The sequence below is a fragment of the Neofelis nebulosa genome, chromosome 9 (assembly GCF_028018385.1).
Source record: "Neofelis nebulosa isolate mNeoNeb1 chromosome 9, mNeoNeb1.pri, whole genome shotgun sequence".
Classification (NCBI taxonomy): domain Eukaryota; kingdom Metazoa; phylum Chordata; class Mammalia; order Carnivora; family Felidae; genus Neofelis; species Neofelis nebulosa.
In genome coordinates this window covers 68297221-68319141 of record NC_080790.1, presented here as the reverse complement: position 1 = coordinate 68319141, position 21921 = coordinate 68297221, and the positions used below count along the sequence as shown (strand labels likewise).

The following is a 21921-nucleotide window of genomic DNA, read 5'->3' as shown; positions in this document are numbered from 1 at the left end:
TGCCAATCATATTCTAGAAGCCTATTAATGTTTTCCTGCAAAAACTCCAGCAACCTAATCATTATGGTAAGGCTGGAGAATTACTTTTGAGGGAATGTTACTATTAAACCATACCTATGTATTTCTATGCAGTATAGGCACTCAACTAAAATTTATTTCTTTTCCTTGACAAGGTAGTAATACCAATTTTATTTGATTGAGAAGCATTTCCACAGTTCAAGTGATTCTGAGCAGCGAAACAGTGATATTTGTGGATATTAAAAAATAACACAAATTTCTACATGATACTAGGATGGCCATATACATGAAACGTATCCTAAAAGATATTTTGAATAAGAAAGAGAGGAGGAAGAAAGGAAGGAGGAGGAGAAAGAAACTACTTCATGAGTGCCAATAACTAGGACCAGACATTTCAGCAGTATAGAATTTTAAGTCCCCTTGTATCCTTTTGGTATCATATTTTAGTATGTACCAACATACCTCTCAATCAGAATCTTCAAGTAATATGTGCTCACATGAGCATCAGTAACAATCTGTGCACAAGATGGCGTCTGGAGAACAAGGAAAATTAACTCAACTCTTGCAAATATATCACGTTCTTTTAGAACACCATTAGCATTCCTGGCAGATGCTTATGATTGTTAGCCACTTCTCCATCCAAGACTTTGTTCTAAAATCAGTGAACAGGTAACAAACATTACATGAGGTAGAAATGATGAAACACTATACTAAAAAAAAATAAGGGACAAATACACTAATTACAATGCAGAGATCTTAACTGGATCCTGATTTCAACAATGTGAAAAATATACATAAACATATATATGACAATCAGGGAAATTTGAAGACCGATTGGGTATTGTTACCTTTAAGAGCAATAATAGCATTGTGGTTGCTCTTTAAAGAAACATCTTTAACCGTTGCAGATATATATGCAAATACTTAGGTGTTACATTGTATGATGAATGGGGTTTTCCTTCAAAATAATGGAGTGGAGAGAGTGAGCAGAGCTACAACTGAAGTAAGATTTACCCTAAGTTGAAAACTACTGAAGTTCAGTATCAGGAACATGGCAATTTATTATATTTTTCTCTATACTTAAGACTGCCACAAATTTTGAAGACAATTTCAAACGAGAATTCCAAAAACATTCTGCATATCTGAAATATTCCTAATGTATACAAATATGAATTTTAAACATACCAGAATAAAAATCTAACTGAACACTTTTACTTACTTATATACAATGGAATATTACACAGCCATAAAAAATGAAATCTTCCCATTTGCAACAACATGGATGAATCTAGACAATATAATGCTAAGTGAAATAAGTAAAGAAAGACAAATGCCATATGATTTCACTCATATGTGGAATTTAAGAAACAAAACATATGAACAAAGAAAAAAAGAAAGAGAGAAATAAAACACCAGACAACTATAGAGAACAAACTGATGATTACTAGAGGGAGGTGGGTGGGGAGAATGAGCCAATTTGGGGATGGGAATTAAAGAGTACACTTACCATGATGAGCAGTAAGTAATGCATAGAATTGTTGAATCACTATATTGTACACCTGAAACTAATATAACATTGTATGTTAACTATACTGGATTTAAAATAAAATAAATTTAAAGTTTAAAAATTCAACCTAATTGTAATTAAATTAATTTATTAAAATTTGAGTACCTCAATCAAACTAACCACATATGAAGTGCTTGAGAGCCACACATAGCTAGTGATTATCATACTGGACAAGGTAGATATAGGATATTTCCAAGTTCTATGGGACAGCATTGGTCTAGAGTTTAGAATTCAACTGAATTGGAATTTAATCTAGAATACTAGGCACATCTAAGATACCTGGCAATGGAGACAGGGGGTCAGGCCACCAGTTGTGGCTCCTATGGCTTGGGGTTAACTGCTCAAGGACAGAAAGGAAATGAGTAATTCTAGAACATACAAAAGTACTCTGGTTCTCACAGACAAAAAGAAAGCAGAATCATAATGATCTGATATTTACACTGGCATTCAACAGAGATCAGAGCCCAAGGATAAAGAATAAGGATGAAATAAAACACCCCACTTTGGAAAGCAGAGCTCAAAGTGTCTGGGATACATAGAGAGATGGGAGAAGGTCTTTCCTCCCTTCCATACAAACAGGTATTGTCTATAAGACTCCAGCTGAGACAGCAGAAAAGAAAACCAGGAGCTCTGAGGGAAGGGACAGTGCCCCTCCCACAAGAGGTTATATTATAGTGCTGGAGAAGCTAAGAGCCTATAAGAAAACAAGGATGACAATCTCAATAATTTCTAGGGAGACAGTTTATATTGTTGAAGAAGTAAGTTTCTCCATTTTGTAAATTAAAGGAAAAAAGAAGTCAAAAGAAGTAATCTGGGGGTTGGTGGGGAAGAATAACCTGGGGAAACATCCTGAGTAACAAAATAATTTTGAAAAGAAGACATCAAGGAACTGAAAACAGTCTTTCACACATATAAAACTTCTAACCAAAATCACAATTTAATTGAGGCATGGAATACATACATTAAGTGCAGTCCAAAGCCCCAGATGCAGATTTCAGGAAGGCATGAAATCAACACAGCATACTCATTTGGGACAAATAGCAGTAGACCTATGCAGACATGTAAGTAATAAATCTAACTAGAAATAATCAATTCCTAATAGTAAATAATGATCATCATTTAATGCAGCATTCATTAAAGAACAGATTTTTAAAAGAGAAATTTTTTAAAATGCAATTATCGTACTGAATATTCTTTTGGAAAATACCTAATGTAACCATGTATTCTAGGCAACTACTGTAGACAAATCCTATACCAAATGCAAATCACAGTGCCCTGAGTTTTAACTTTATAAGCTAGAAATATATTATTTCAGTTTGAAGCTCAAATTTTGACAATAATTCTACTGAGAAACATCACGCTCAGTGAGGATGAAGTGGACAGTTCAGGCACAGGCTGTCCATCTCCTCTTGAATAGCAGCAGGATGGCGATTTCTGAGAACAACAGAGAATCACCTATGTGTTCTATTTGCATGTTTGACTTATATATGAATTTTTAACTGCATCTATGCTTTTTAAGTTCTACATGTACTCTATTCTCCATTATGCACTTCATTTTTCTATGCAATTCAATAATAAAATCATATTTCCATTGTATACCTAATACGTATACAACTTTTTTATACACTTAGAACATTCAGAAGGCATTTATCTACTGCAGTATTTCTCCGGTCCTGTGGTTACACTGACATCTGGTGGCACTAGGAAAGAAACCAGATTGCAATGACAAAGGAATTTTCTTTTTCTTTTTTTTTTTAATAGCTAATTTATTCTATATGACTTCAGAGTTGATGTTTTTCCAAGGTTTTATCTATACCCAAGACAAAAGAACTATTAAAATACTATACTAAATCCAATAATAGCAAACATTAGTTATAATCAGTGACATTCTTGAAATAATTCACTTTAGTAATGTGACTGGCAAGGATGCAGAATTCTTTCAAGAACCTCACTGGGTAAGTTGCACTGCTCACAGCTATTTATTTCATAATTAAAGTTTATAATCAGAATGGTTATAAAGTAAGACTTTCTCACTAAGATCAAATGCATAATTTCAAAACATTTTCTTTATAAATTCAGATAGAATCCCATATGTCTTGGCCATGAATCTTTAGTCTCAAATGTAGTATTTTATTGATATTTAGAAAAATTTTTAATTACTTAGAAAACTTTAGAAAAAAATGTAACTTCATTATTATTATAAAGTTTCTTACCAAGTTCTTCATGTCTGCCCAATGACTAACAAGCTGAAAGATACACACTAATGGGAAAAACCATGACCTAAGGGCAAAATCCATCATGTTAAGAATATAACAAAAAAGTTGTAGCCAATATCTCAATCTAATTCTACATGTTGACACTGACATATCTCATGGTTTCTGACAGAAAGAGAGAATTCCAATGGTCAGTTAGACCTGAAAGACCATATCCAGAAAAACACATCCTTCAATCAGATGAAAGTCTTTGACAAAAAAATAAAATTCTACCATCTTATTATATGTTGATTATTTTTCCATGTTTCCTCAGCAACAGAATCAAGATAAACATGTTATTTACATAGAATACCCCTAAAATCACATCTTCTAGAGCTATAATACTGAATTCTACCATCTTCTGTAATTCTCCAATTCACATTTTTGAACATTCATATTACAGTATTCTCCTTACCACCTCTGTATGGTGGTAAGTATGAGCTCCATGTTATGGCTTAGAGAAATGAATCATTACACTGAAGAGTTCCTATCAGAGAAAAAGTATATGCCAAACTATCCTTCATCCCAAGGACTCCTATTTATATAGAAACAGCACTTCTATTTCAGCCATACTAACCAGGGAAGACCATATACAATTAATTGGTCAAAGGCAATACTAAGTATGAAGAAGGAAGAGACAATTGCATTAACTATGTATAAAGTGATAAAGTTTGACAGCCACACACACATAATGTAGAGCAGTGATACTCAATATGCAAACTGTTCCCAATCCTCAACCCTGTAAGGTTTGACCAGAATGTGAATCAATTATGTCCCTAAGCATACTGTTTAGTTCAGCTGACATTTTTCTTAAAATAAGACTTCTCTGATAAAAGAAGCATTAGCTTAAGTGCCTTGTATAAACAAACTGACATTCTGAGTAGCATTAGTCAATGGTATCTAAAGAAAACAGATTGCACAGTATGGGTGGGGTGGGGGTTACAGGAGTTACATTACTGCAAAACACTGAAATCAAGAACTTTTGTTCTACTTTAAAAATTAATATGGACTTTCAATTTTAATATTGGGCCATAAATTTCCCTTACTCTTCTTAGAAAGCATCCCCTTACTCTTCTTAGAAAGTATCCAAAAGCAATTAGTCCAAAAATCAGCAACGAAATTAAGAAATAAAAACACACTCTCCATTTTTAGCAAAACTGGGATCCAGCTAAAACTCCAGGCAAAAAATGGTATAAAAGCTTCTGAAAGAAAGGAAGTTAAAATCCTGGGTACTTAAGGGAGGAAAGGGAGAAAAGATGTCTCAGCTGCACATCTCAGAAAAAGCTAGCAAAGTAAACTCCTCAAAGGTATGTTGCAAAACATAAATTCCCAGCAGAGGGATAGGATTTATGGACTAACAGCAGAACAGCCCTACACCCAGTTGAAATCTGAAAGTCAGAAGAACCAGGCCTAACAAGGAATCATACAAAGAAACTGTATTTGCAACAGTAGTCTGTCTCAGCTTCCACAGAAGGGAAACTGCACTGCAAAATCCCACAGATGCCTGTGTCCACTGACTGGTAAAAAAATAATAACTAAATGAACTCAACAACCAAAAATCCCGAATCAAAAGGAATACTAGCTAGTCTGAAATGTAGCTCTAGCTCCTTTCTTTTAAAATCTCCTGAAAATAACTGATCTCAGAAAACCAACATTTCCAGATGAGTTATCACAAAAGAACAAGCAGAAATCCACATGAAGTTAAAAAAAAAAGGAGATAAAATTACAGGAAAAACTGTTAGTAGACCCCCCCAAAAAACCCTCTTTACTTGCCATCAAGTAGCAAAAATTACAGTTAACCTTTTGCTGTAAATTTAAAAAAGAAAAAAGTTAAGGAAAAAAGTCGTATCACTAAGATATAAGAGCTCAAGTAAAAGAAGGCTAGGTGATAAGAAATTGTGTAATATAAACTTGGACAATTTAGAAAAGACTTAGAAAACTAAATCACAGAAATGCAGTTGAAACTGGAAGAAACACTATAGAGAATAAACTTTTGTGAAAACGAACACAGAGGATTAAAAAAAAAAAGGAAAAGTTAAAATTTTTTAAATGAGTATTAGAGAGGGGAATAGATATAAAAACAGATGGGATATCCAATATATGAATAATTGGAGCCCAAGAAAACCATCATAACGGAACAGACAAATATTTAAAGACATAATTCCAAAAAGAATTACCAAAAATAAAGAACATCTAAATCTATTGAAGGGGTGTGCCTGGCTGGTTCAATCAGAAGAGTGTGTGACTCTTAATCTCTGAGTCGTGGGATCAAGCCCCACACTGGGTATAGAAATTACTAAATAAATATAAATAGGTCTATTGAAAGGGCACACTGTGTCTCAGGAAAAAAAATCTGATACAGAACAGACATGCAAAAATACCAAAAAACAAAACATATTTCACTTTTCACTAGTATTTTCATGAATCATTGATCATTGATAGGGATAATTTTTTAACTTTTGTGAACCAGCCAGGCACACCCCTTCAAACAGTCACCAAAAAAAAAAGAAAAGAAAATTAGGCTGGCCTCCAACTTCAACTCTAGAACATAACAGATTACTATTTTAAAACTTTTTAAAGAAAGTATGACCCAAGGATTATACATCTAATCAAACTGCTGTCCAAATACAAAATCATTGTTCAATTATGAACATGTAAAACTCAAGGAGCATTATTTCCATGTGTCCTTTTAGAGGACCCTATTAAAGGAAGAATTTAGTTAGCCAAGTAGGGCTAGGAAAGCCATGGCAAAGTAATTGGTGATAAACTTCTAAGCTATTTAACTACAGAACTAAGAATAAAATTAAATGAAGGAATTAAGATACCGTAACAGAACAGGATGTAAAGTGTCATTTCCACTAACATGCAAATATGATATTGAACTAACAAAAGTTGGGAATCGAAGAGAGGAAAAAAAAGTTATATAGGGACAATATAAGGATAATGATTTCCTCATCTTTAAAAGTTAGAAGCTTAAATTTATCAAAATGACTAACACAGATTATATAAACAGATTTAATTGAACAAAGGTAAACATAAGAAAGATAATATCCTAGTTTCATAATTGCTTACTTAAGAATCAAAAAGATACTGTCTTAAAACACAGAAGAGTATGAAAGTGAACAGAACATGAAATTAACATTTTTAAAATATGCCTTTTTGGTGAACACCATACTTTTGATCTGGGAAAACTCAAATTCACATTTTCAAGAACATGCCCTCAAGTAAAAATGCTTAAATTACAATCCCTGAAGAGGATAATTAATCTTTCTGTTGAAAAATCTAAGAACTCCAAAGATAACGTTTAATATGTACTAAATATACAAATTCTAAACCTCAAAATTGCTTGCACCTAAAAAATTATCCCTATCAATGATCAATGATTCATGAAAATACTAGTGAAAAGTGAAATATGTTGTGTTTTTTTCAATTCTGGAATATATCAGCGGAGTCAGGGTTAAAGATATGCCCGTGAGCTTAAAGTATGACACACTTCACAGTTAAATACTGAAATACGCAGCCTCACATAACACTATTTATAAAACACTTTATTCTTATTAGGCATCCCTGCTATGTTTAACATTGAAGGTTACACAGAATAAGCAGAGACACAGAAGAACAAAAAATGGAAAACAATCAATCAAAAGCCAAAACTGCATGCTGTGCAGTTCCCATAAAACTTGTTCTGTGAAGTCACTTTGGATTGGATTTGAGCCTCCAATTCACCAGTGTTATTTTATTTATTTATTTTTTTAAAAAAAATTTTTTTTCAACGTTTTTCATTTATTTTTGGGACAGAGAGAGACAGAGCATGAACGGGGGAGGGGCAGAGAGAGAGGGAGACACAGAATCGGAAACAGGCTCCAGGCTCTGAGCCATCAGCCCAGAGCCTGACGCGGGGCTCGAACTCACGGACCGCGAGATCGTGACCTGGCTGAAGTCGGACGCTTAACCGACTGCGCCACCCAGGTGCCCCACCAGTGTTATTTTATACATAGCAAAATAAAAAGAAAACCTATGTACTATATAATTAGCTGGGTTTTCAGTTAGAATCTACTATATTTATGAATAAGGATATTCTTATTCCCAAAGCAGTTTGATGAATCTATCCTTAGAATATTTACTATGTATGCATTTATGAGGCAAGAGAAAAGGGAGTGGGGAGAGAAGATAAGGGTAAAGAAAAGAAATTAAGGGAGCAGACTGTTGATAATATATAAACTTTAAACTGCATGTTAGCAAAAATGTTCAATGACAATTTTCACATGGAAAGATAAGGAGAAGCTTCCTGAATTTCCCTTTTCTTGCGAGGTTTTCTCATTTCGATTCCTACTGCTATCAAACTGAAAAGCTCCCTTTTGAACTTATTTTTATAAAAATCATGGGGAGTTGTGTGTAGAGAAGATGTTCTCATTATAAACAGTGGAGGAGTAAATTTGTGCTCTACATTTAGTGTTCAGTTCAGTCATACTCGAACATCCCTGATGTCAATGACTTTTCCAGTTACCTCTCAAGTTTCTGTAGTTCTATATTCATTTCCTACCTCTTGATCCTCCAGGTTTATATTTATAACCTCCATCAACAGTCTAGGTGGTAACTGGGCCATCAGAACAGGTACTACAACATGCATGAGAATATAGCTTCCCTTGCAGCTAGAGGACAACATACTTCAAAGTTCCAGCAAAGAACAGTTTTGGAAGACAAACCTACAGATGGTAAAGCAAGCTACACCAGATGGGCAGTCCCTTCCTCACTTATGTTCAGGTGGTCCAGCCACTCTTCTTCAAATCAAAACATTATCATCTATAGTCTGTTGCAAACCTTTAAGTGTCCTACATTTTGTTTTAATGAAAGAATCTCTTCCATTATAGATTGAAACATGGATCACTACAGTTATTTGAAAAAGGTATATACAGGTAAGCAAAGCAGGTTGCTTAAGTTTATCATATTATTTATGGGGCAAGAAGACACTGGAGCACAGATCACCTAACTAAAAAGTCATATGTCCATTCTCTGACTAGCGTTTCTGCAAAAGTTAAAGCTATACCTTTCCTTTCTAAGAAAATACTCTTCCTTCCAAACAAGGACCTACTACAATTGACGCTGTACTTGAATATATAAAAGTACTGCCTGTACTATATCTCCTCGGGGTTAACCTCCTGCTTAAGTCCAATTATTTTTTGTAGTAGACAATATAAAACATAATTAGGATAGTCAGTTTGCAGCCAAATAAACTAAATAAAACCTGTTACTAAAAATAAGTGATTTGAAGTTATTAACTGGTTTGAATTATCCTAGCAACTGTTCTTTCATTAACATAAAAAATTACAAGTTAACCATATCCTAAAATAGAAATCACTAAAAACTCTGCATCTCTAATTTTCTCCAAATACTTATATAAGTAGGAACAATGCTGAATTTCATAAACCAGGATCATTATATTTTGAAAGTGTAAACTAAATGACCAAACTAGCATTTCTCAAATAGTTCCATGGAATGCTAATGTTCTTTGAGATTTTACTAAGTGTTCCACAAAGAAAAAGAATATTATGGTCAAATACATTTCAAAATTCTGGGTTAAAGTTAAAACAACTGTTGTTTTATAATAGGCCTGAGAGAGATTTTCATTCACCCAACAAATTACTAACTGCCACCATATACCAAGCCTGATCTGGAAGTTACAACAGTGAACAAGATAAAAAAAAATGCCTGCTCTCATGGAGCATTCTTTCTAGTAAAGAGGACAATTAACAAAAAAGCAAATAAATACAATAAATGCAGTCAGTGAGAAGAGCTATGAAGACACTAAGATAGGATGTCAGAGCACAGAAGACACTTCTCTCTGGATAGACACATTAAACTACAGAACAAATGTTTGTTTGTTGTTTGTTTCTTATTTTCCTACATGGGGTAATATAGTACATGGTATTTCCCAAGCACAGGTTGATCAGGAACACTTTCGTCAATGAATATCTATTAATAGCTCATCAAATCAATTAAGAAAGTGTTCTTCTAACCCATATGCAGACAATAGTAGGATCAAGACTCGAATACAGTTCTTCTGATCCTCAGTACAGTGTTTTTATGTCTTCTTCATCTATGTAAAAGCAGATATAATAATAGAACATATCTTAGAGAATCATGGTAAAAATTAAATTAGCTAATTCATGTAACACACCTGACACAGGGTTTGGTATACAACACTCTGCTCAAAAAATCGTCCTCTTTTATCCCAACGTGATCTGTACTGCTTTCTTTTAATAGTTTGAACACTTTACGTCTATTTCCTTTACAGGAATTAATTAATTTTGTTCACTCCTCTATATGGCAGATTTTTTTTTTTCATTTTCTTTTAATGTTTATTTTTGAGAGAGAGACAAAATGTGAATGGGAGAGAGGCAGATAGAGAGAGGGGGAGACACAGAATCCAAAGCCTGGCCAGGCTCAGAGCTGTCAGCACAGAGCCTGAGATGGGGGCTCGAACTCAGGAAGGGCAAGATCATGACCTGAGCTGAAGTTGGACACTTACCCGACTGAGCCACTCAAGCGCCCTTGTATGGTAGATTTCTTACAGACAGCTCAAATAGAGCTCAAATAGAGACTCAAATAGAGACTGCACATGGCTAGGCCACAATGAAAGCTTACTATGCAGTTATATACACAATATCCATTAACTGTGCATGTGGAAAAAAAAAAAAAACTATATAAAAAGCAATCTCCCCTCTAAGAAATCAAATATTACAGCAAGGCTTCCATGAAACATCTTTTTTTTTTTTTAACTTAAAAAAAAATTTTTTTTTAACGTTTATTTATTTTTGAGACAGAGAGAGAGCATGAGTGGGGGATTTTCAGAGAGAGAGAGGGAGACACAGAATCCGAAACAGGCTCTAGGCTCTGCACTGTCAGCACAGAGCCCGACGCGGGACTCGAACTCACAGACCGTGAGATCATTACCTGAGCCGAAGTCGGACACTTAACCGACTGAGCCACCCAGGCGCCCCAAAACATCTTTATAATGATAAGTTTCACATATTCAAAACACTTTATCATAAATTAACAGTACCAGTAATGAGTCATATTCTTCCTAATAAGATACACTAAGATACCATTTCATGTCTTTGATATTCCTGCCAGAAATACATAACCAGAACGTTATCAAGAAAAAAACCTCAGACATCAGACAAAACATCAGACAAACCCAAAATGAAAAACACTGTGCAAAATGAATGACCTGAAATCTTCAAAAAATGTTAAAAAAAAAAAAAAAAAGAAAAAAGTTAAAATTGTAAAAGAAAAACAGAGAAAAATCTAATTACAGGAGGCTAAAGAGACATAACAACTAAATTAAATAAGTGATCCTGGTGGGAGGAGTTAAGATGGCAGAGGTAGGAGGTAGGACCCTAAGCTTGTCTTGTCCCTCGAACACAGCTAGATAGTTATCAAATCATTCTGAACACCCAATAATAGGAGGTCTAAGAAAACAAAACCTGCAAGTAGAAAAGTGACCACGTTTTGGAAGGTAGGATATGCAGACAGTTGACTTGGGGAAGATATAATTGAGGGTATGGTGACGGGGAGGGAGCCTGCTTACAGAGGCTACTGCAAAGTATCATAAGCAGCAGAGTGCATAATCTGAACTTTTAGAAGTCCGCTAGCTACCATGGGGGAGTGCCCGGCATAAAGGTGCTAGGCTGGCGAGATCGGGTGGAGCCCCAAGAGTGACAGCATGGACTGAGGATCCCCTGGATCACCAGAAGGGTGGCACCAAGATGCTGCACTGTTCCCAGTCACTGAAGCATGGATTCCAGCTGAGGACAGCAAGCTAGGATGCTGACTTTCTGCTGCCTTCCATAAACTCCAAACCACTGCAGATCATATGATCACCTTCTTTACACAGCAGACAAACAGGCAAAAGCACTGCAAGACCCTCCCCCCCCCCCAGAGGAACAGCAAGGTTCCAAGCTCCTGGAGTCCCTAAAATGTGGATTTTTTTAACTCAGTCATGCACCAGAGATTAAAAAAAAAAAAAAAACTCGGACATAGGCAAGGTGAACACAGGGTTCTGACATAAACTGGGGACAAGAAGGGTGACTGACTGCTTTTCTGTGAGGATTCTGTGAAAACTGGGGGGGGGGGGGGGGGGGGGGGTAGGAACTTTCAGCTCCAGGGCTATAGAGCGAGGCACTACCATATTCATCCAACCAATCAGCACTGAAAGCCTTCTGGGAGCAAAAACAGCACCATCTACTGGAGGCCAGAGCCATTTACACCAAGCCCCAACCCCCTGAACCCTGCAGATGGATCTCCAAACGGGGAAGTTCACCTGAGAATCAGGGCAACAGGCCCCTCCCCCAGAAGACCAGGACAAACTAGCTCCTACCAAGTCTACTGATCATAGAGTGCTGCAAAGCCTCAGCTCTAGGGGAAATAGAATCCAGCTTCCTTTTTACTTTTATTCTCTAAATGTTTATCTTTTTCCATTTCTTTTTTTTTAGTTCTTTTTTTAATTTTTTATTAATTTTTATTTTTAAATACTTGGTTTTTTTATTTCCATTTTATTTATTTATTTACTTGGATCTAGATTCTTTTTTTAATTTTTTTTTTTTAATGTTCATTTATTTTTGAGAGAGACAGAACATGTGAGTGAGGGAGAAGCAGAGAGAGGACACACAGAATCCCAAGGAGGCTCCACACTTCAGCAGAGCCCAATAGAGGTCTTGAACTCATAAACTGTGAGAACACGACCTGAGCCCAAACCAAGAGTCTGACACTTAACCAACTGAGACACCCAGATACCCCTGGATCTAGATTCTTTTAGCAAGCAGACCAAACACACCCAGGAACTAGTTTTTTTGTTTTGTTTTGTTTTGTTTTGGGGGGGGGGTTGTTTTGTTTTTGTTTGCTTGCTTCTTTCTTTCTTTTTTCTTCTTCTCTTTTCTGGACAAAAAGATGAGATGGAGAAATTCAACCCAAAAGAATGAACAAGAAGTATAGCTATAGGCCAACTATTTAATCAATACACATATAAGATGTCTAAACTACAATTTAAAACAACAATTATAAGGATACTAGCTAGGCTTGGAAAAAAAAAAACATAGAATGCACTAAAGAATCCTTTTCTGCAGAGATAAAAGAACTAAAATCTCATCAGGCCAAAATTAAAAATGCTATAACCAAGACACAAACCCAAAGAGAGGCCATAAAAATGAGGATGGACAAAGCAGAGGAGCAAATCAGTGATAGAAAAGATAAAATTATGGAAAATAACAAAGCTGAAAAGAGGTAAATAAATGAAAGGTAATGGATTACACAGGTAGACTTAGGGAACTCAGCAACTTATCAAAATAGAATAACATTTGTATCATAGGGAGTCCCAGTAGGTGAGAGAGAAAAGGGGCAGGTTTACTCCAACAAATTATAGATGAAAACTTCCCTAATCTGAGGAAGGACACAGATATCAAAATCCAAGAAGCACAGAGAACTCCCATTAAATTCAACAAAAGCTGACAATCACCAAGGGATATCATAGTTAAATTCACAAAATACACACACAAGGAAAGAATCCTGAAAGCAACAAGGGAGAATAAGTCCTTAACTTACAAGGGAAGACAGACTGGGTTCACAGCAGATGTGTCCCCAGAAAGTTGGCAGGCCAGTAAGGAGTGGCAGGATATATTCAATGTGCTGAATGGGGGGAAAAATGCAGCCAAGAAAGAATTCTTTATCCAGCAAGACTGTCATTCACACTACAAGGAGAGGTAAACAATTTCTCAAACAAAAACTCAGACAAAAAGGAGTTCATGACCACTAAAACCAGCCCTGCAAGAAATTTTAAGGGGAACTCGTTGAGTGGAGAAAAAAAAGACCAAAAGCCAACAAGACTAGAAAGGACCGAAGATCATCACCAGAAACACCAACTCCACAGGCAATACAATGGCACTAAATTCATATCTTTCAATAATCACTCTGAATATAAATGGACTAAATACTCCAATCAAAAGACATAGGGTATCAGAATGGAAAAAATAAATTAAAAAAAAAAAAAACAAGATCTATCTATATGCTGCCTACAAGAGACTCATTTTACACCTAAAGACCTGGAGATTGAAAGTAAGGGGATGGAGAACCACCTGTCATGCAAATGGATGCCAAAAAAAAGCCAGAGTAGCCATACTTATATCAGACAAACTAGATTTTAAGACTGTAACAAGAAATAAAGAAGGGCACTATATAATAATTGAGGGGTCTGTTCACCCAGAAAAGCTAACAATTTTAAATATTTATGCCCCCAACTCGAAAGCACCCAAATATATAAATCAATTAATGACAAACACAAAGAAACTTATCAATAATAATCTAATAGTAGGGGGTTTTAACACCCTATTTACAACAATGGACAGATCATCTAAGTAGAAAAATCAACAAGGAAACAACAGCTTCGAAAGATACACTGGACCTGATGGACTTAACAGTTATTCAAAACATTTCATCCAGAAGCAGCAGAATACATTTTTCTCAAGTGTACATGGAACATGCTCCAAAACAGATCACACAGTAGGCCACAAATCATCCCTCAAAAAGTACAAAAGGACTGAGATCAAACCATGCATATTTTTAACACTATGAAACTTGAAGTCAACCACAAGAAAAAAATCTGGAAAGCCCCATGTCTGTCTCTGTGCTGACAGCTCAGGGCCTGGAGCCTGTTTCAAATTCTGTGTCTCCCTCTCTCTCTGTCCCTCCCCCCTCTCATGCACTGGCTCTCTCTCAAAATTAAATAAACATTAAAAAAAAATTTTTTTAAGAAACATTATGCCTGTAATTTAATCTCAAAAGGTTCAGAAAAAAAATATGGATAAATAGAAGAAATAAAATAATCAAGTAAAAAAGAGCAAAAGAACACGATTTGGGTGAAAAGTATATGAGAATCCCTTGTACCATGAAAACATTTCCATAAGTCTGAAAATATTAAAAAAAAAAAAAAATACCCAAACATAAAAGGAATGGGTGAAAAAAGGAAAAATGTAAAATAATCACATCAGAGATGTTCAATATCATTAGCAATCAGGAAAAGTTCAAATTAAAACCACAATGAGATGCCATTAAAAGCAAAAAAAAAAAAAAAATGTCAGTACTAAGTGTCAGGGAGAATGTGTAGCAGCTGAAGCTCTCAAACATTACTGGAGGGAATACAAACTGTATAGTCACTTTATAAGAAACTTCTGAATTGTTTTCCAAAGTTAAACATACACTTACCACATGATCCAACAATTCTAGGTATTAATTCAAGAAAAATTAAAACTTATATTCAAACAAAACCTGCATGCAAATGTTTGTAGCAATTTATTCATAATCACCAAACACTGAAAACAACTCAAATGTCTATCAACTGGTAAATGGATAAACTGTGTTACATTTATATAATAGAATACTTCTTAGCAATAAAAAGGAATTACTGATAATGTAATATGTACGCATCTCAAAAGCATTATGCTAAGTTAAAGGTTATATGCTGCAAAATATATTATGTATATATATGTTATATATGACATTCTGCAAAAAAAGCAAAATACAGGGAGGAAAATAGATCAGTGGTTGTTAAGGGTGAAGGGGGGTGGGGAGATTCATTAAAAATAGGTAGCCCGGGGTACCTGGGTGGCTCAGTAGTTGAGCATCTGACTTCAGCTCAGGTCATGATCTCACAGCTCGTGAGTTCTAGCCCTTCATCAGGCTCTGTGCTGACAGCTCAGAGCTGGAGCCTGCTTTGGATTCTGTGTCTCCCTCTCTCTGCCCCTCCCTACTCGGACTGTATGTGTGTGTGTGTGTGTGTGTGTGTGTGTGTGTGTATGTGTCTCCCCCCAAAATAAGTAAACACTAAAAAAAAAATTAAAAATAGGCAGCATGATGGAATTTGGTATGAGGGTGATGGGACTGTCCTGTTTCTTGACTATTATTGTCGTTACACATTATACATGTATCAAAATCATAGATGTGAGATGTACACATTTGATGCATACATCAAAACACATAGAACTATACACTAAAAAGAATAAATTTTACTATATATAAATTTTAAGTATATATTATGCTTAAAAGGAATGAGCTACATTCACAGGCATCTCATTTTATTCTCAGTCCAATAAAAACTAGATACGTACTATTACTTTCATTTTATAAGCGGGGAAACAAAAGCATACAGTAAATAAATGAACTTACAAATTACATACGGTAGGACCAAAACTCTAGTCCAGATACACTGATTCTACACAAATGTTTTATTCTCTTAATTTTCTCATTTTCTACTAAACTTTATGGCCTCAATGTACCTAACAACAAATAGGATCAAACAGGAAAAAAAGAGGATCAAAGGGAAGGAGGGAGGAAGAAAAGAAAAAGTGGAAGTGTGTCCGTTAGAATTGGAACTTTGTCCTTACAAAATTAAAAATAGTCCATAATTGAAGAAGTCTGAATAGTGACTCATACAGGCAACAAATTAACTGTCATTAAAGGATTAGCTGGTGATTTCTTCCATAAAATCTTCTCAATTTCTTAACACAAACAAAAAGCAAAAGCAAACAAAATGTTCACAGGTAATCTTATAACTACTGCTACAATTTAAGCTATCTGTAGTATTCAGAACAATTTGAGAACAACGATGATGACGACTACAATACAGAACAAATTTTACAACTTTAAATAAATACTTAAAGATATTTCCAGATGCTATCACCCAAGGATGGAAAAGAAGAGAGAAACCTTTAAAGATAACTTTTTGGTTTCAGAATGAAAGAGGTGGCAGTATAATGTTTGCCAAAGAACATACTGTAAGCACAACAGCTTGGGGGGGGGGGGGGCAGGGATTAAGCGCCAAAACAAAAAGCAAAAACTGCATCTGTACCAAAAATAGCATACTTCACCTAAAAACAGTGGCGTGGTTTCCTCTGAAGTAGTTGCATTAGGATCTGCCCCAGCTTCTAAAAGAATGTGTACAATCTTCCAATGTCCTTGACTTGCAGCAAGATGTAAGGCACAAAAGCCCTCAAATGTCTTTGTCTTAATGTAGTTTTCAGATGAATCTATGTAAACATAAAAATAAGAAAGTCAACTGCAAGGTACCACTATTTCTTGTGATTAAAAAGCAAAGATTCCAAGAAGAATTTAATGAAATATTAAATTGTAATTATAAACGGGAGGTCTCACTTTAAAACTCTCTAGAAAATCAAGAAAAAGTTCTACAAGGGTCACAGTGTGAACAGCTCCCTGGTATTCCTTACACACAAATTCTGTCCACAAACTCATCTTCTATTCTCTAATTTTTGGTGGGCAGGGAAGGGGAGTGGCAGGAGTTGAAAAATAACACAAAAGAAGATCTGAAGAGGATGCAGCACCAAAGATTTGCTTAAGCAGGATTTACTAAAATAATACTCAATTTGATTTTTTTTTTAATTTCTGAGTTTCCATGAGAGGAATGGTCTCATGTCAAGCATTACTTTCTTGTATTCAACTAATAAAATGAGGGTAGTTTAAAATACTCCTTTTCTGGGGTGCCTGGGTGGCTCAGTCAGTTAAGCGTCCAACTTCAGCTCAGGTCACGATCTCGCGGTCTGTGAGTTCGAGCCCCGGGTCGGGCTCTGGGTTGACAGCTCAGAGCCTGGAGCCTGCTTCAGATTCTGTGTCTCCCTCTCTCTCTGACCCTCCCCCATTCATGCTCTGTCTCTCTCTGTCTCAAAAATAAATAAACGTTAAAAAAAATTTAAAATACTCCTTTTCTAACTTAAGACTACAGTGAAGTACTCAGGATTGTATTTCTAAAATAATAAAATGTACTCCAAAGAAATCAAACAGTGGCATACAACTTCTACTTTAAGGTTTCTGAGGTTTATCTGTTATGAAAATCTCAAGGTTCTAGTAACATTAAAATTACATAAATAATGGCTACGTTAATTTTTGTGTAATTCCAAAGCAAAATGAACTACTGAAGTCACATGAAGTGACTTTAGAAAGTGACTCTGGGGCACCTGGGTGGCTCAGTCAGTTAAGCATCTGATTCTTGGGTTTCAGCCCAGGTCATGATCTCACAGTTCGTGAGTTCAGGCCCCTCATCAGACTCTGTGCTGAGCCCGCTTCTGATCCTCTGTCCCCCTCTCTCTGTCCCCGCCCCACACTCTCTCTCTTGCTCTCTCAAAAATAAACCGTAAATGGGGCGCCTGGGTGGCGCAGTCGGTTAAGCGTCCGACTTCAGCCAGGTCACGATCTCGCGGTCTGTGAGTTCGAGCCCCGCGTCAGGCTCTGGGCTGATGGCTCGGAGCCTGGAGCCTGTTTCCGATTCTGTGTCTCCCTCTCTCTCTGCCCCTCTCCCGTTCATGCTCTGTCTCTCTCTGTCCCAAAAATAAATAAAAAACGTTGAAAAAAAATTTAAAAAAATAAAATAAAATAAAATAAAATAAACCGTAAATAAATTTTTAAAATTAAAAAAATATTTACAAGTCTCAAACTTTACAGATGCACAATTAAACTGCAAAATAGAGCAGTTATATTTTTAAAGCTCATATCACAAAAACAGTGTTTCCCAGATTAGTCAGAAACTGATCTTTATTCAGATATCCACAAAACTATGAAGTTAAGAGAAAAACTACGAACACATACACATATATAGATACACAGACAGCTTCTACTTTTTAAGTATTTATTTATTGAGGGACCAAGCCCCTCAGTCGCTACGGAGGCGGGGAACAAGGGGCAAAGATGGTTTACATCTCGAATGGACAAGTGTTGGACAGCCGGAGTCAGTCCCCATGGAGATTATCTTTGATAACAGATTTCTTTTGGGGAATAGCTGAGTTCATGGTTTTGTTTTTCAAGACTCTGCTTCAGCAAGATGTGAAAAAGAGAAGAGGCTACGGAAACTCCTCTGATTCCAGATATGATGATGGAAGAGGGCCACCAGGAAACCCTCCCAGAAGAATGGGTCAAATTAATCATCTGCGTGGCCCTAGTCCTCCTCCAATGGCTGGTGGATGAGGAAGGCAAATGTCTGCTCTAAGAAGCAGACAACTGGACATGCACATCCATAGCAGAAGGAAACCATCAAAAGGTAGAGGACTGACCGTGCTGGACAAGCAAATGAATGTGTATGTCTAAATGAGAATTGCTCTGTGTCCTCACAGACAGATGAGGTCGTGCTGGGAATTCCCTCCCCAGGGATCTGGCATGACTGACATGCAGTTCTATAAATGCACATGTTTGTCTCATTCTTTTTTGTATAGTTTATGAAAGTATTAATATAGTTTTAATAAGTAAATATTTTTAGGTTACAAAACTTGACTTGTCATCTTTGTATAATTAAAAAACTCCAAATTTGAAGAAAAATAAAAGGTTGTGTATTCAGTAAAAAAAAAAAAAAAAGGTATTTATTTATTTATTTATTTATTTATTTTGAGAGAGAGACTGTGAGCAGGGGTAGGAGGGGTGCAGAGAGAAAGAGAGAGATAAATCTCACGCAGGCTCCACACTGTCAGCACAGAACCTGATGTGGGGCTTGATCCCATGAACCATGATATCATGACTGAGCCAAAATCAAGAGTCAGATGCTTAACAAGTAAGCCACCTAGGTGCCCCATACAGACAGCTTCTAAATCTTTTTTTTTTTTTTTTAACGTTTTTTATTCTTTTTTTTTTTTTTTAAGAGAGAGGGACAGAGGGCAAGCCAGAGAGGTGCAGACAGACAGGGAGACACAGAATCTGAAGCAGTCCCCAGGCTCTGAGCTGTCAGCACAGCTGGAACCCACCAACTGGGAGATCATGACCTGAGCCAAAGTCAGTCACTTAACCAACTGAGCCATCCAGGTGCCAAAACACAGACAGCTTCTAAATGGGAAATCTCAATATTATAAAGATGTGCATTCCTCTCAAAATAATTAATAAATTTATTATAATTCTAATCAAAATGTGAGAAGACCTGTTGTGGTTTGGTTGGTTGCTTTTATTATACCTGATAAAGTGACTAAAGTTGATAGAGATGGAGAGGACAGGTAAGAATAAGAAAGTTAGAAAAATAAAGAAAGCAAGTACTAAGAGGAGACTAGACTTACTGCATACACTAAACCAGGTCTTAAAGTTAGAATAAGTAAAACAACGTGGTGATAATACAAAGGCAGAGAGGAGGGTGCCCATCAGGGAGAGGAGGAAGAGCCACAGAAGCAAAATGAGACTAAGAGATGATGGCTGAAAAGAAGCCGACCTAGGCCAGTCTTGCATTAGATATACTGAGGAATTTGTTTTGGAAAGAAGGAAGGATGTTCTCTTCCACTGAGAAAGAAGAGAGATACGACTTAATCATAGCCATTTAAAAAACTGTATAACACAAAGAGTGACACTTACTTAATGTATGCAATGAAAAAAAAAAAACCAACCAGGTGGGTGCAGTCAGGGAATCTCAGGATAGAATGGAAACTGTGAGAAAAGTGTCTAATTGGATTACAAATGGATGACACTTTAGAAAATGGTTTTATGACCAGAAACTAACTGTAAGGCTAAAGACAAAAGGAAGTGTATATATACACTGTAGTCTAGTTGGTAAAGTTGTTTATCATAGGGGGAAAGATGAACAATTCTGAAACCACTATCTATGTACAATAAGCTCAAATAAACAAAGGAATGGTAGATAGCGACAGCTTTCTCACTATTGAAAAGGGAGGTTACAGATAAGCAAAGGAGGAAGGCTAGAATGAACCAAACGGTACTGGATTAGAATCCAGACATTAGCATGAACTCATATTTAGCTTTAATACAGAATACAGATGGATGGATATTGAAATGCTTATAGGTATGTGTATACACATGGGTTATAATAAATATGTTTCCTAGCTCTGTCTGCTGAAAAGGCTTAAAAGCAGTGACACACCAGTAGCAACAAGCACAATCAGTGCCTAAATGTTGGTTTTGAGAACTATTCTCCAATAAAAGGAACCAGGGCTCCTAAGAAAATGGCTGATTCTAGGATGGGCACACAGAATATACAAAATGAGCCTGGACCATCTTCTAGGTAAAGAAAGTAAAAAAGTGCTCAAAAAACAAAACATGGGACATGCCAAAGAAACACAAGAGCCGATCTGAAAGAGCACTCAATGACGAAAACCTAGAACAATTTGAGCAACAAAATAAATATCATATTGGATTATAACCCAATGTATAAAATAAATATACACGAGTCCAGGCAGATATAAATGATTGAATAAATAAATGGGAAATAAGCAATATTCTAAGTATCAGATAAATCCAATAATCTATGTAATACTCCCCCCCCCCCCCCGCCTCCAAGGAAGGGAGCTTAATTCCCACCTGAATGATTTGAGGGCCACCATTCGTGATTTGCACACACACCCATCTTATTATGAAAGGGAAAAAAAATACTCCTGTGCAATTATCTATGAAGTAAAGAAAAGGCCCTTCTCATGCAGGATGAAAAATAGTGAAGTCAGTTAACTACTAAATTGAAATCTTAAAAGATTTCACCTACAGAAAAAAATAGATAGATACATTTGAATAGTTTATCTCTAAAACCACTGGACCAGGAAACTTACATGGTGGAGCAAATGCAGTGGATTTGGAGTTAGAAGATTTAGGCTGTAATCCTGGCTCCACCAGTTCTCTCCACCTGAACCCTCAAAGAGGTTCAACAGAATTACAAAATTTATGTACTGTCACAGTTGTTACAAATTAAGTCTCCAAAACACCATTTTCAGAAAGTTTTCAGGATCCAATATAAATTGGTTTTGGAAGTTTCAATGATAAACTGCCCTCCTTAATTGGTATCCAGGGACCAAGGGGACCTTACCTATCTGGTACTGGAATACCAACAACCATCCTCTCATTCTCATCCTTTCTTTTATAAGGATTCTTGGGAAAATGGCTCATAAAACTGTTTTTAATGCCTTAACCTCTACTTGTTTCTCACTGGAGGGCAAAGCAGTCTCTGCTTCTATTCTACTTACTGAAAATTTAAATGTAAAGGCATTCAAGACTTCATAATGGGTAAACCCATAATGGGCACTTCGGTTCTGTAATGACAACTTGTGAGTTCTT

General features: G+C 36.1%; 1 protein-coding gene and 1 pseudogene across 4 annotated transcripts in view; one reads left to right on the top strand and one right to left on the bottom strand.

The window, feature by feature from the left end:
* Window positions 1–21921, bottom strand: part of ASB3 (ankyrin repeat and SOCS box containing 3) — a 116249-nt gene that overhangs the window by 51856 nt on the left and 42472 nt on the right. For all 4 annotated transcript variants that reach the window (XM_058684116.1, XM_058684115.1, XM_058684114.1 and 1 more), the window contains one exon: window positions 16755–16913. In XM_058684116.1, the coding sequence (XP_058540099.1) occupies window positions 16755–16913 (159 nt within the window). The remainder of the gene's footprint in view (window positions 1–16754; window positions 16914–21921) is intronic.
* Window positions 18539–19088, top strand: LOC131485103 (selenoprotein K-like; annotated as a pseudogene).